At 36.4% G+C, this 12172-nt stretch overlaps 3 protein-coding genes and 1 non-coding gene across 4 annotated transcripts; 2 read left to right on the top strand and 2 right to left on the bottom strand.

Annotated features, from left to right (window-relative positions):
- Nucleotides 1-6883: 6883 nt before the first annotated feature.
- LOC113328095 (germin-like protein subfamily T member 2) lies at nt 6884-7321 on the bottom strand. Its single transcript, XM_026575187.1, has one exon. It carries the CDS (start codon nt 7319-7321, stop codon nt 6884-6886), a length of 438 nt encoding a protein of 145 aa, XP_026430972.1.
- Nucleotides 7322-8443: 1122 nt separating this feature from the next.
- Nucleotides 8444-8752, top strand: LOC113328096 (17.3 kDa class II heat shock protein-like). The gene has a single exon (XM_026575188.1). The coding sequence runs from the start codon at nt 8444-8446 to the stop codon at nt 8750-8752; it is 309 nt and encodes a 102-aa protein (XP_026430973.1).
- A 1075-nt stretch (nt 8753-9827) lies between these two features.
- TRNAI-AAU lies at nt 9828-9901 on the bottom strand. The gene has a single exon. It is a non-coding gene; the product is annotated as a tRNA-Ile (tRNA).
- A 523-nt stretch (nt 9902-10424) lies between these two features.
- Nucleotides 10425-10739, top strand: LOC113328097 (17.6 kDa class II heat shock protein-like). The gene has a single exon (XM_026575189.1). It carries the CDS (start codon nt 10425-10427, stop codon nt 10737-10739), a length of 315 nt encoding a protein of 104 aa, XP_026430974.1.
- The last annotated feature ends 1433 nt before the right edge of the window (nt 10740-12172 follow it).

A 12172-nucleotide genomic window follows, 5' to 3' on the forward strand; every position in this document is an offset into this window, starting at 1 on the left:
TTCATTAATGTTATCTTTCCTTTTCAAACGAATACCCCAACGAGTATTCTCTTTCTTCATGGAGATCAATTCATAATTTTCAAAGAAACTCGCTACTGTATATTTCTCAGCAAATTATCTCCAGGTATGCGAATTTAGGATCCCTAAGTTCTTTGGAGTACAGAGATCCTTTACCAGCACCACGGTTAGCGAACTCTAGCATCAGACGGATGCAATCCCCACTCAATTGGAAGATAGCTCGCGAAAATCCCGAGTGAGCGAGAATTTCATAGAATAGAGGAATATCTGGGTCATAAAGAGGAATGGGGAGACCTGCGAGAATCTGACCTAGAGAAATTATGATTGATTGATCATCACAATATTGATCAGAGAAAAGTTTGATAGAAAGAATTAACTTGACACTTTCACCAGGAATGGTAGAAAGTGTGAAACCTTTCTCGGCAAGATCTTTTTGGACGTCTCTTAAATTTTTCTCATGTCTATGGCCACTTGGAGGCATATTTGAATATAGAGTATGGGAATGAATAAAAAGTAAGAATATTGAAGAGGGAAGAATTACAGTAGCAGAACTTGCAGAAGAACAACAGAGTTGCAGAGATGAGAGAGTAAAAAGAGAAGAGAAAGTAGAAAGAAGAGTAAGAAGAGTATATAAAGGAGATTTTTTACTAGAAGAAATAAACACCATTAAGACGAAAAGACGTGAGCGGATGAAAAGTAGCGGTTACAGAAGACGTGTCAAGAAACAGATGGAAGAAAGAATACGTGTGATAAATGCGGAATATGAAGAGATGAACATCTGCGGCATTTCTCACATCATTCTCTACTTTGCAGAGAAGATATGAGAAGAGGAAAGATATAGGATCAGAATCTCGCAGCAATAATGCATCAGCGAAATTATCAACAACACAACACAACGGCGTCGCAAAACAATTTCAGAAACGACATAATAAATGACGTCAGCTAAAATCATGAGAAAAATGTGATATTCCTGCGAAAATTAGAGAGTTTGCGAGATTAACATTTGTAAGGTTGCGAGAATGTCGCAAGCCATATCCGAAAATAAAGGACAAATTAGCTGTCATCCACTATGTATTTCCTTATAAATAGTCGTTCAGTTGCAAAGGAGGGAGAGATATTTTTTTGAGTGAGAAGCAAGTAAATAGGAGAGAGAAAATCTAGAGCAGTGGTTATTCTTTATTCCTTTATCTTTCCTTGTAAGATTGTTCAAAGATTCACCAATAAAATTAAGATTGTTGATCTAAAATGAGTTGAATTTCCTGCAACTACATATTCCATATTAAAGCCATGTGGGCCATGCTTTCATACCACTGGATACCAAACGAAGGGTTGCAATAATCAACGGCTACCATTCCTCTAAAGATGCAAAATCTCGATCGTCGAAGGTCACCACCGAGCCGACAAGTCTCCCAAGCTCAACTTTCCAAACAACAGCAACATGCTACATGTTTTTCACGAAAATACTCGAGACATCAACACATGTCACAAACTGGGGGATGCTCATTGGGTATTAGTTTGGCGGTTTACAGCGAGCGGCGTACACTACGCCCGTTACAAGATAGTGTCATAGGGATGAGGCGGTTAGTAAATACAAGGAGTAATGGTGAAACGTTTTCTTTTATGGAACTTCCATTCCAGGCGTTACCGGTTACCACCTCCTCCCATTTACTCATCCGTTTTTCATTTCTTACAAGACCAGGGTACGTTTCACTTCGACTTGTATAAATAGGTCTTACCTATTTCCACCGAACAACAAGTTTTGGTCAGGAGCATACGACACTCAGAAATCACTTGCTAGCTTTCCCATCTGTTAGCTTTCACTTTATGATACAATTTAAACAACTACTCTTCGTGAATCAACTATTCTGGTCTCAACACTTTCTTCGCTTCCCACCCTAAAACCAACCCTTCTCCTTCACTTTGTGACCGAAGCAAGTCTGGAACGACCATTTCTTGGTTTATGCAGGATTTGTACAGATTGATCTCTCGAATCTAAATTACTCCCTTGCAGTACATTGTTTAGGGTTTAGACTCGTTTCTCACCCACTCACGCGAAATTACCGATATCAGCAGAAACCGTTTTCACCCTCAAACATATAGTTAACGCGGATAATGGCGCATGGATAATTATATCGTATCGCACACACATATATGCTTGCGAACGGTTACGCACACATCAAATATTGATCACATAAACATGAATAACATGGAGGCAAGAATGGGAATGCAAATGTTAACATGATGTGTTATTCGCCTTTATATGATACACTTATTCACTTATACAATATGTTATCATCATTGAATTAATTCTAACTGTTATAAAGAATAATATTTTTCTTTCTATTCTTGATTATGTGCAGATATAACACAAGGAGAATTAACATTGAAGAAAAAAGCCTCAAATGCTTAGGAGTACAAATTAAAAAAAGATCCCAGAAACTAGGGACCATCCGTTGTACAAAAGAAGGAAAAGAAGAATATGATACAAGGGACTAATAAAGGATTTAAAAATATGAAGAGGAGAAAGATCTATAGAGAGTTCGACTATTTCCCGCCAATATCGTCTTCACCATCTTTCTCAATCTCTGAGTCACTATTCTCTTCATCAGTTACTTCATATTCTTCATAATCAGCTTCACTGCCAGAGATTTCGAAATCCTCTTCGTTAGCGGAAACCTCAGCAAAGTTATAATCTGGTAGGGGAATATTATGATTAGTACAGATGTCCGCAACACTCTTCTTGACAGCCGCATCACGGACACGGAGCGCATCCTTATTCAAGTTGGAAACAATAACCACTAACTTTTTCTTTAGTCTGCGGAAATTATCATTTCTGGCGGAGAGCTTCTCCTTAAGATCCTCAATCTCCTTAAGATGTTGTTTTTCAATATCTACAAAAGGAAATAAAAAGGTTAAAACTGCATGTAAACAAAATTCAGAAAGTAACACAAAATGGAGACAATATGTAAGGATTATAAGAAACCTTTTTTCTCAGAAAGGATAGCCTTAACCAATGTCGTATAGTCAGTTTCTAAACTAATATTTGTAGCTAAACCAGTCCTAGCACTATCAATAACCCTTGCAGCCCGTTCAAACTCAACATCACTCTCTATATGAAGACAAGAGCGAAATTCATTTTCACAGGCAAGAAGGGCATTATTTTCACTTATAGCTTGATCCCTCTCCCTCTGAATCTGGACCTGAACTTCATGAAATTCCTGATCCTTAAAAATTTCCTGATCCTTTTCTGTAATGAGAGCGTTCTTTCTCGCCTCAATCCTATTGATTTCCTTCTTATTTTCATGGACCGGCGTTTAAAACCATTATTCACAGATAGCATTGACCTATGTTCTATATTAAGTGTTATATATTTCGAACGAATTTCATTCAAGCTAATGTTCTCTAATCCATCATTGTTGGGGAAGTTGTTTAAGGAAGAGTTAAGATGCTCAAGAAGAGTCTCATTATCATCAGGGAGGTTAGACCTTCATCAGATAAATTGTACATTTCTGCGAACACAAGCAATTAAAATAAGACGAAGGCAATGCGAAGATATCAAAATGATAAGGAGCGAAACAGACGTACCTACAAGATGATTGCTTCTCTCACGAAGATCAACCACCTTGTCTTTATAAGTGGAAAGCTCATCACTAACTTTCTGGTTCTCCGTTTCAAGATGGTAAATTTTCCTATGCAAATCATTGGTGACCGCATAGGACAAAAGAGCACTCTATATCAACGAGGAGAAGGAGAAAACATGAGTGAAATATCAAACTTTACAAAGGATGACGCACAAGAAGAAAACTCACCAAAGACCCAAGTGCGAATTGAAAATTTGGGGTTAAAGCAGAGGCAACTCCTTGCAAAGACTCATGACTTAAAGAGGGAGCAAAAATCTTAGAAACCGCATCACACGTGCAGGTTAGTCCAGTATCACCAACAGAAGGTAATGAGTTGGAAAAGATGCTTGACAATTGCTCCATAGAAGATGTCGATGAGGAATTATCCGGAAGAGGAAATGCGTCATTGTGGGAGCTGGTATTCGGTAAAACTGGAGAAGATAACTTTCTCTTTTTAGAAGCAGGCTTCTTGCCCGTATTCTTTATCCTTGAAGAGATGCTACCACCCATAGGGAGATGAACATCATAATTGAGACCTTCAGCGTCTTCAGTCTCCACCTACGCACACAATGAAAGATAAGTAACAGAGGCAACAATATTGTTAAAATTTTAAATGAGTGTTTCTTACTTCATTGTCGTGCGAAGTTGACGCCTGTGACGCCTTCTTGTTAGCCTTCTTATTCAGCTTACCAATCTGAACATAGAGAAAATAATAAGAGAAAGCATTGAAGATAAGCAGAAGGATAAAGCTAAAGATAAACACACCACATCATTTTCCTAAGGACATTTAAACTCCCAAGGTTTGTAGGCGTCAATATTCGTAGGGAGTGGAAGAGTTGAACCAGCAGCTCCCCTTCCATAAATGTAAGGGCCCTCCAAAATGATAGGGTACTCCACCCAACAAACATCCTTTGATTTTCGCGCGGTGTTATTGGAGGTGTCATGAAAGTCAACATCCCGCATGATCCTCTTGTCATATGTGAAACCATCAGCTCTAGATAAACGGATGCCCCATCGGAATGATTCATTCTTCATGATAACAACATTGTAGTGACGAAAGAAATTCTCAACAGTGTACTCTGCTGGGATGATTTCTTTGTGCGCGTGTTTTGGATTCCTTACATCTTCTGGGTAGAGAGATTCTAACCCGGCCGCACGACGGGCCTTTAATATTTGGAACTCTTTAACATTCTTCCAACCCGGTTTAAGTGCCATTTTCAGAATAAGAATGGGAGATGAAAGAATTTTAATCAAGATGATCAAGAAGGTAATGATAATGAAAAATGGAGTGCACAACTGAGAAAAAGTAAGAAGAAGATAGAAGAAATCGTTAAAGATAGAAAGAAAGTGCGAAATAGAGTATGACGATTAATCAAAAATTGAAGAACAGTGGAGAAAGAAAAGTTGCAGAGAATAGAAAAGAAATAAAGGGGAGAGAGTAAAAAGATGAAGAAGAGAACTTACTGGAGCATGTAAAGTATCATATCTCCTCTTCCCGAGATATCTGTTTTACGGACCATTAATGATGAGATAGATAAGAAGCGACGGTTGTCAGATCCTACAAAGACGTGTCGAATGATAAGAGGTGAAGTCAACACGTGGGTATAGTCATACTGAAAACCCGGAAGAATGTCGGTTGAAAAGAATACGGAAAGATGAATAGGTGCGGCAAGAAGAAAAATAAAATTTCTCTCATCGCTCCTTATTTGAATGTACGATAAGAGAAGATGCAAAATGTGGGTGCAAAATAGCGCTCACTCATTAGTTATGCGAATTAATATATTTAGCACTATGCAAAGACGAACGCACATTACATATCCAAGATGATGAATTTGATGATGTCACTAAGTCACGATAAAAGTGTGAAGATCTATGCGTCAGCAAAGAATACGTGCGGCAATATAAATGTTCAAGCGACTTTGACGTACGTCAGATCCGAAAATAGGGGTTTTATTAGCTGTCTTCCATTATATAAACTCATATATAAGGACCAACCACCATTGTAAAAAGAGAGATCTTTTTGGTGAGAAGAACTTAAAATTTTAAGAAAGAAAGTATTATTTGCTTCCCAAGTTAGGTTTCATCATACCTCATTTGTATTTGTTCTAAGCTTTTAATAATAGATATTGAGTATTTCATCAATAGTTTCTTAGTTTATTTGATAGATTATCATTAGGGCGTAGTTGTGAGATTTAATGCAACTATTTATTTTGGAATTCGAAAAGACTAACTCACTCGTACCAAGCATTGAATAAATCCATATTCCGTAGTGAATTTTTGTTATTGGGATCTTCTTAGCTTTTCTTATGAATAGTCTTTCATCTATCAGATTTGAGTTTCTTTTTGGTTTAAGCATTAGTTCCTTTTTCGCATGCATGGCAAAGGACCCTATTGAAATGGCTGATTCTTACTGAAATTGACAAAATCTATTATTTACTACTTAATGGAAATGAGACATTTTGCTCATTTGGACAATCGCTACAGAAATCAGTTTTTGTTGTTTTTGTATGGACTTGTTATTTGGTAAAAATGAAAAAAAGGAGTCAAAAGATTGGGATTTGGAGAGACCATGCGTGCCGGTTGACTAATGACCTTCCAAATAGTGTTCAAAACGTAATCGTTGCAAAGGTAAATGCAAATGTACTTCCAATTTTATGGATTGAACATTCATTTGAAACAAATGATGTACATCCATTGAGAAGAAAACTGAGATCATTAATGAGAGGAAATAGCGAATTAATTAAGGGCGCACTTCAAGGTCACAAAGAAGAGGAGGAAAAAAAATCTTTTGGATTAGTACTATAAATTCAAGTCTCAAGTGCCACAGAAGAGTAATGCAGAGTTCTTTCAAACTCTCGCAAATTGCATGCTAAAGACTATCGATCGTATTTAATTGTTTCTTTTTGTTTTTGTTTTTTTCTGAAGCAGTAACTTTTTTAGATCGATAAAGAAAATAGAAAATAACATTAAAACCAAATAACAAAGTTACAAAGTCTTTACATAATATATCCTGCTCATAGGCAGGACGGATCCCAGTACAGAAGGTGGTTGTTGCCACCATTCGTGATTACATAATATATCCTGCTCATCGTCTGCTTTATTATTGACTCATCGAATGAAACCTAGAAGGCACGACAAACTCGAGACACGCACACGACCAATCTTACCAAGTTACAGTTGCCAAAGAACGAGTGAGAGCATTCACTAGATTTTTTGCTATTTTGATTAATTACCAAACTTAGACTTTATGTTGGCGATGACGTTTTCACCAGCTTGGAAGTTCTTAGCCAAAATATCATTAGGAATTGTGTTGGCTTAGAACCAAAGAGATAACTAGGAATTTGTGCAAATCCGGGATGCTGACTATTGAAAGTAGCTATCATCACAGCCTTTCCCTGTCCAGCGTTCGATACAGAGTGAACAAGTCCCCTGGGAATAACCGACAACTCCCCAGATTTCATAACCTTTGAGTAGAAAACATTCGTAAACCCAACATGGATTTCCCCGCTAATGATGTAAATAACTTCACTTGCTCGAGGGTGTGAATGAAGTGGAATATACCCACCAGCTGCGAAGTCAACTCGTGCTGCCGCAAGTCCAAGGGTGTTTACCCCAGGGAAGTTGTTAACATCAGCGGGACTAATTCCAATGGCCAAGGGATTCGCAGTGCTCGATCCATTCATCAAGCCACTGTAAAAGAAATCATTTGATGTAACTTCAGACACAGGCTTGCAAGGAAAGCCATTCACAACAGTTGTGGTGGATTTCAAGTCAGCTACACAAAAGTCTTGTAGCGGGTCGGGATCAGCAGAAAAGCATGACAAGGTAAAAAACAGGATCACAGTTAAACACTGAGCTAGGAAGAATGATGATGTAGGTTTAATACTAAACTTAGCTGCAGCTATGGCTTTCTTTGTTTGAGGTTTGGTTCTGCTTGAACGAAATGTTTTTGAGTTTGCTATGAAAATTATATTCCTTGTGCCATTATTTATATAGATCTAACCTCTATTGGTTGGTTGTCCCTTTCTTGTGTCTATAAAGGTAAACGACCTTTCGGAAAATTATCCATAAAAGGAAAGAGAGATAATTGATTAATTAAAGGGAGACATACCAAAATGGGAAACTCATCATGCTCCAACATTCCTTCTGTACAAGGCCTTTTCGAATCAAATATTCCTCACTATTTTGTTTTTTGTTACCCGGAGTACTAGAATATTGTGGTAATAATAGAATCAGCAAAGCACTGTTAACTTATTAAAATCCATAAAGTGTTTTCTAAATACTCTATACCAACTAGGCTCATCTTAAAACTGAAATTTTCGACCCACTCTCTATTTGTATGTAGGACTTTCTCACTGGCCTGCACTAGTATTTTACTTGAAATGCTTATTTCATCCCTCTCCCTCTAAGTTAAGGGGATAAACCTTTTAGTAGAGCACTAGTAGACTGTCACACTGGCATGCAATAGTTCTTAATTAACCACATTACCGCAATATTTACCCACATACGTTTTTAACAGCATAGTGATACAGTACAACTTATTTTTCTCGTTTTTAATTAAATGAATCCATTGAATGCATCCCATCAATAATTACTCAAAGAGGAAATCGAAAAGGCTAATTCACGTACGATACTCAGTACCTAGGTTTAATTAGGCGTCTGTTCAGTTTCCAAGCACCGAACAGAATCACAAATCCATAGTGAATTTTCTTATAAATAGACTTACACATATATACCACCATTTTATCTCTCAAATTTGAGTTTCTTTTTTTTATTTCGTTTCATATCAGTAGTACTGTTTTACCATGGCAAAGGATCCTATTGAAATGGCTAATTCCTACCTATTCATCATAGATGAATCAAATCACGCTGTCAAAGCTGAAACAGTATCTTTTAATGTAGAGAATGATACTGAAGTGTTTTGTATTGATGGCTGGATTAAGAATATCAGTCGCTCTTCTCGTAGACAGTTTAGGGAGAGGTTTAAGCTCCCTAGAGATGCAGATACTGATGCCATCTCTGCTGCTTCTGTTAATGGTTCCGTCATTGTTAGTGTTAACAAGGTGAAGCGTCCGAAGATAAGCAACAAATTCATCAACATTACAAGAATTTAATTGGGAGATCATGGATTTATCAAAAACTCAACGGAGCTAAATGGATGGTATTGCTACAAATGTTTAAGTTGGTTTTGCATTATTGCTTTAGAATATCGTTGTTACTTCAATTTTAATAGTTGTTTTTCGGTTTATCTGAATGTGAATTAATTTTAAGCGCCATTTCAGCAACATGTTAATATTCGCCAAGTCGTTACTTTGTGCATTTTTAATTTCTTTTAACACAAAATTGGTTAAAAAGACCAAAATCAACAATTCCTGGGTGAAATGGACAGTTAGATTTTGATACTGTTTAAATGGACAAAAATGTAAAAATAGGCACGATGTAACCAGTTTCATCGTGCCCATTTTCAAATATTTTTTCTTATTTTTAATTTGCACAGGATGTATCCAGTTTCATCCTTGCGATTTTTTAAATTTAAGCTATCCTTCATATTTATTTATTTTGGCCATTTCACCCAAACTATTTTTTACTCGTCCATTTGAACCGTGATTTAAAAATATTTGGACAAATGACCCATTTTTCGTTCTTTTAATCGGTGAAGTATGAACCCATCGAAACCCTTCAGTAACTTCGTAGAATTATAAGCTTATCTCAACAAAAAAATACCTTGTGTCTCTGGGTGTTTTGGAGGAGTCTTTCTCAGCGATGATTTTAGGAAAATTCTTACTTGTTTCTAAGGTACACCAGTAATCTCTTCATCTTGCTTATTGATGTGCACAAATGGCCTATGAGAGAACCTAGCAAGATACACCAGTAATCTCTTCATCTTGCTTATACGATTATATAAAATTGCTTAGTCATTCCGACTATGCCTTATGGAGGAGGCAAGTCTTACTTATCAGATCAATAGTTATATGTGGGTCTTTAGTATTTTGTAAGTTGCTGCTGAACTGTTAATGAATGGAATGTCTAAAGTTGCTGCTAAAATTGTTCTTTCACTATTTTGCAATATAGAAGTTTAATGAAGAAGAAAAAAGGTAGCAAAATTGAAACAAGCCGGCAGAAGCTTTTGTTTTCTAGGCTCTAGATTGAACAAGCAGCAAAACAAAAAAACAAATTAGAAAAAATTTATGGCCCATGCAGGTCTCGAACCTGCGACCTTCGCGTTATTAGCACGACGCTCTAACCAACTGAGCTAATGGGCCATTTGTGAACGGCTGCAAGCTCTTAAATACAAGACAAAATCGGGTTGTTAGAGCCTGCCAGCTTTGTATTAGATATGCATAATGCAACCTTCGACTATTATTTTGATAAAATCAATGTTTCGATTGATAAGTATTGCTTCTAGATGTTTTCTCTGTTAAGATTTCTATTTCTGAGCAGATTCTAGTAATATTTAAACCTATAAACACAATTAGGGCACATAGCCTTTTGGTTTAAGCATGTGTGAATTCCGGGAGGTGAGGAAGAAGCTCTAAAGTTGTCTAGTCTTTGTTTTTGAGTAAGAAGTTAATTCTGCAGTATTGGAGTAGTCAATTTTCTTGAGAATTTGCTAATCTTAAATGTTCCTCAAGTCATTAAAAGAAGATGGTTCGGTTCTCAAGAAACGTACACGAAGAATTCGTACCATTTTATTACAACGTCAATGGATCAAATTTAATCACTTCTTATAAATAGTCTCACATGTATAATTGATTTCATCATAATAAGTAAATTCTTACGCCATAGATGGCAAATGAAGATGCATCAAGAGTACTAGAGATGGGCAACTCATACGTGTTCAACCTTGATTTTTCGGATTTAATGGTTGATATAGGCGAGGAAATCAAAGTAGATGTGGAGGACGATAATACTCTTGTGATCAGTTATCAGAATCTGCTTCAAAATTCACCTCTTAACTGGCAAAGCAAGAAGTTTGATCTCCCTAAGAATGTAGATACCGATGATATCTCGGCTGTTTTTATGCATAGATTGCTACTTGTTAGTGTCAAGAAGTTGAATCGGCCAAAGCAAACCAAGATTATCAAAGTTACTATGGCTTAATTAGGTTTGAGATTTGATGTACTTTTCGCGTCCATGGGTGCTGAAATTTCTATCTATGTACAAGTTGATGTATCAATATATTTTAATAGATTTTGTGGTTGCTTTGTTCTTGGTCCTTTTGTTGAAGATACGTGTTGTATTCACAGATTGCTGGTTCCATGATACCATGACTAATGGTGTCAATCTGGTTGCTTGTTCCACATGCTATAATGGTTACGGATGCATTCAAACCCTGAAATACTTGCTAGCTAGAAGATTATCCCTGTACCTGTACTTTCGATTTTGGAACATGAGAAGGCTTGCAAACTTGAATGAAATTTTTAATCAAATTTATTAATGCGAATGGCTGCTTAATATTACACTTGAGAGCAAAGGCACCCATTCACTACCAAAAACGAACAAGAGAGCACGTTAAGAGGCAGAATGTCATTAAAAATCAGTTTAAAGAGTTTTAAATTAATGAAAAATTATAAAAATACTTGGGAGGCTGAACATCTAATCTCTGCTGGGCTTAGCCCACCGCTACACCGTTTTAACTTTTAAGAGAGAGGGTCAATAATCTAACGTGAAAACTACAGGGAGACCCAATTTTACACATTTCTCTACTGTGAAATCCATCTCCACAAAATCTCACAGGCGCACCCAAAAGCGGCCAACAAATTATTCGTAGGCCAGAGTTTTCAAAATTCGTTTATTTTCTTTTTTATTTCCCAGTTTAGCCTCAGTTTCAGTTTCAATTTTAGAGATTTAGGCGCACAGATTTAGATTCAGAGATTCAGTTTCTGAGAGATTGAGAAGGAGATGGAATACGATCGATAGTGAGAGCTGAGAGATTGAACTATCGATAGCTGAGAAGGAGCTGATTGAGATATTCGATTTACTCAGAAAAGATAATTCAAGCTTTAGCGTCACTTGTTCTGATCGAGAGATTGCTTATCGAGAATTGTCCTTGATTACCGATATTCAATTTACTCAACAAGCTTTAGCGTCACTTGTCCTTGATTACCGAGATTCAATTTACTCAACAAAGCTTCAGGTTCGTTCATTTTTATTCCAATCTTGATTCTGATTTTTGTTTAATCTTGATTCGATTCTATGTTTTAGTTTCTGTAAGATTAGGATCTATTATTTTAGGTTTTCGAATCTTAATTTAGTTTTTTGAATCGTTTTTTAGATCTTTTAAGCTTGTTTTTGAATTTTTGTTTATTTTCTAGGTTTTGAATTTGTTAACATCAATGTAGATCTTTTCGATTCAATTTTTTTGTTTCGATTTCATGTTCCGATGTTGACATACCAATTTACTAGGTTTTGCTTCTGTTCTGTTGGATTTTTTATTTGATTTGTTTTTTCATTCTTATTTTTGATCTGTTATCTGTTATTGATTTTGATATCCTGTTGATTTATCATCTGATTATGGTTAATGTAGATTGTTT

This window comes from Papaver somniferum, unplaced genomic scaffold (genome assembly GCF_003573695.1).
Source record: "Papaver somniferum cultivar HN1 unplaced genomic scaffold, ASM357369v1 unplaced-scaffold_107, whole genome shotgun sequence".
NCBI classification, from domain to species: Eukaryota; Viridiplantae; Streptophyta; class Magnoliopsida; order Ranunculales; family Papaveraceae; genus Papaver; species Papaver somniferum.

Excerpts from the sequence above, each read along its gene's own strand:
- LOC113328097 (XM_026575189.1), top strand. The coding sequence starts at position 10,425 with ATGGCAAATGAAGATGCATCAAGAGTACTAGAGATGGGCAACTCATAC.
- LOC113328096 (XM_026575188.1), top strand. The coding sequence starts at position 8,444 with ATGGCAAAGGATCCTATTGAAATGGCTAATTCCTACCTATTCATCATA.
- LOC113328095 (XM_026575187.1), bottom strand. The coding sequence starts at position 7,321 with ATGAATGGATCGAGCACTGCGAATCCCTTGGCCATTGGAATTAGTCCC.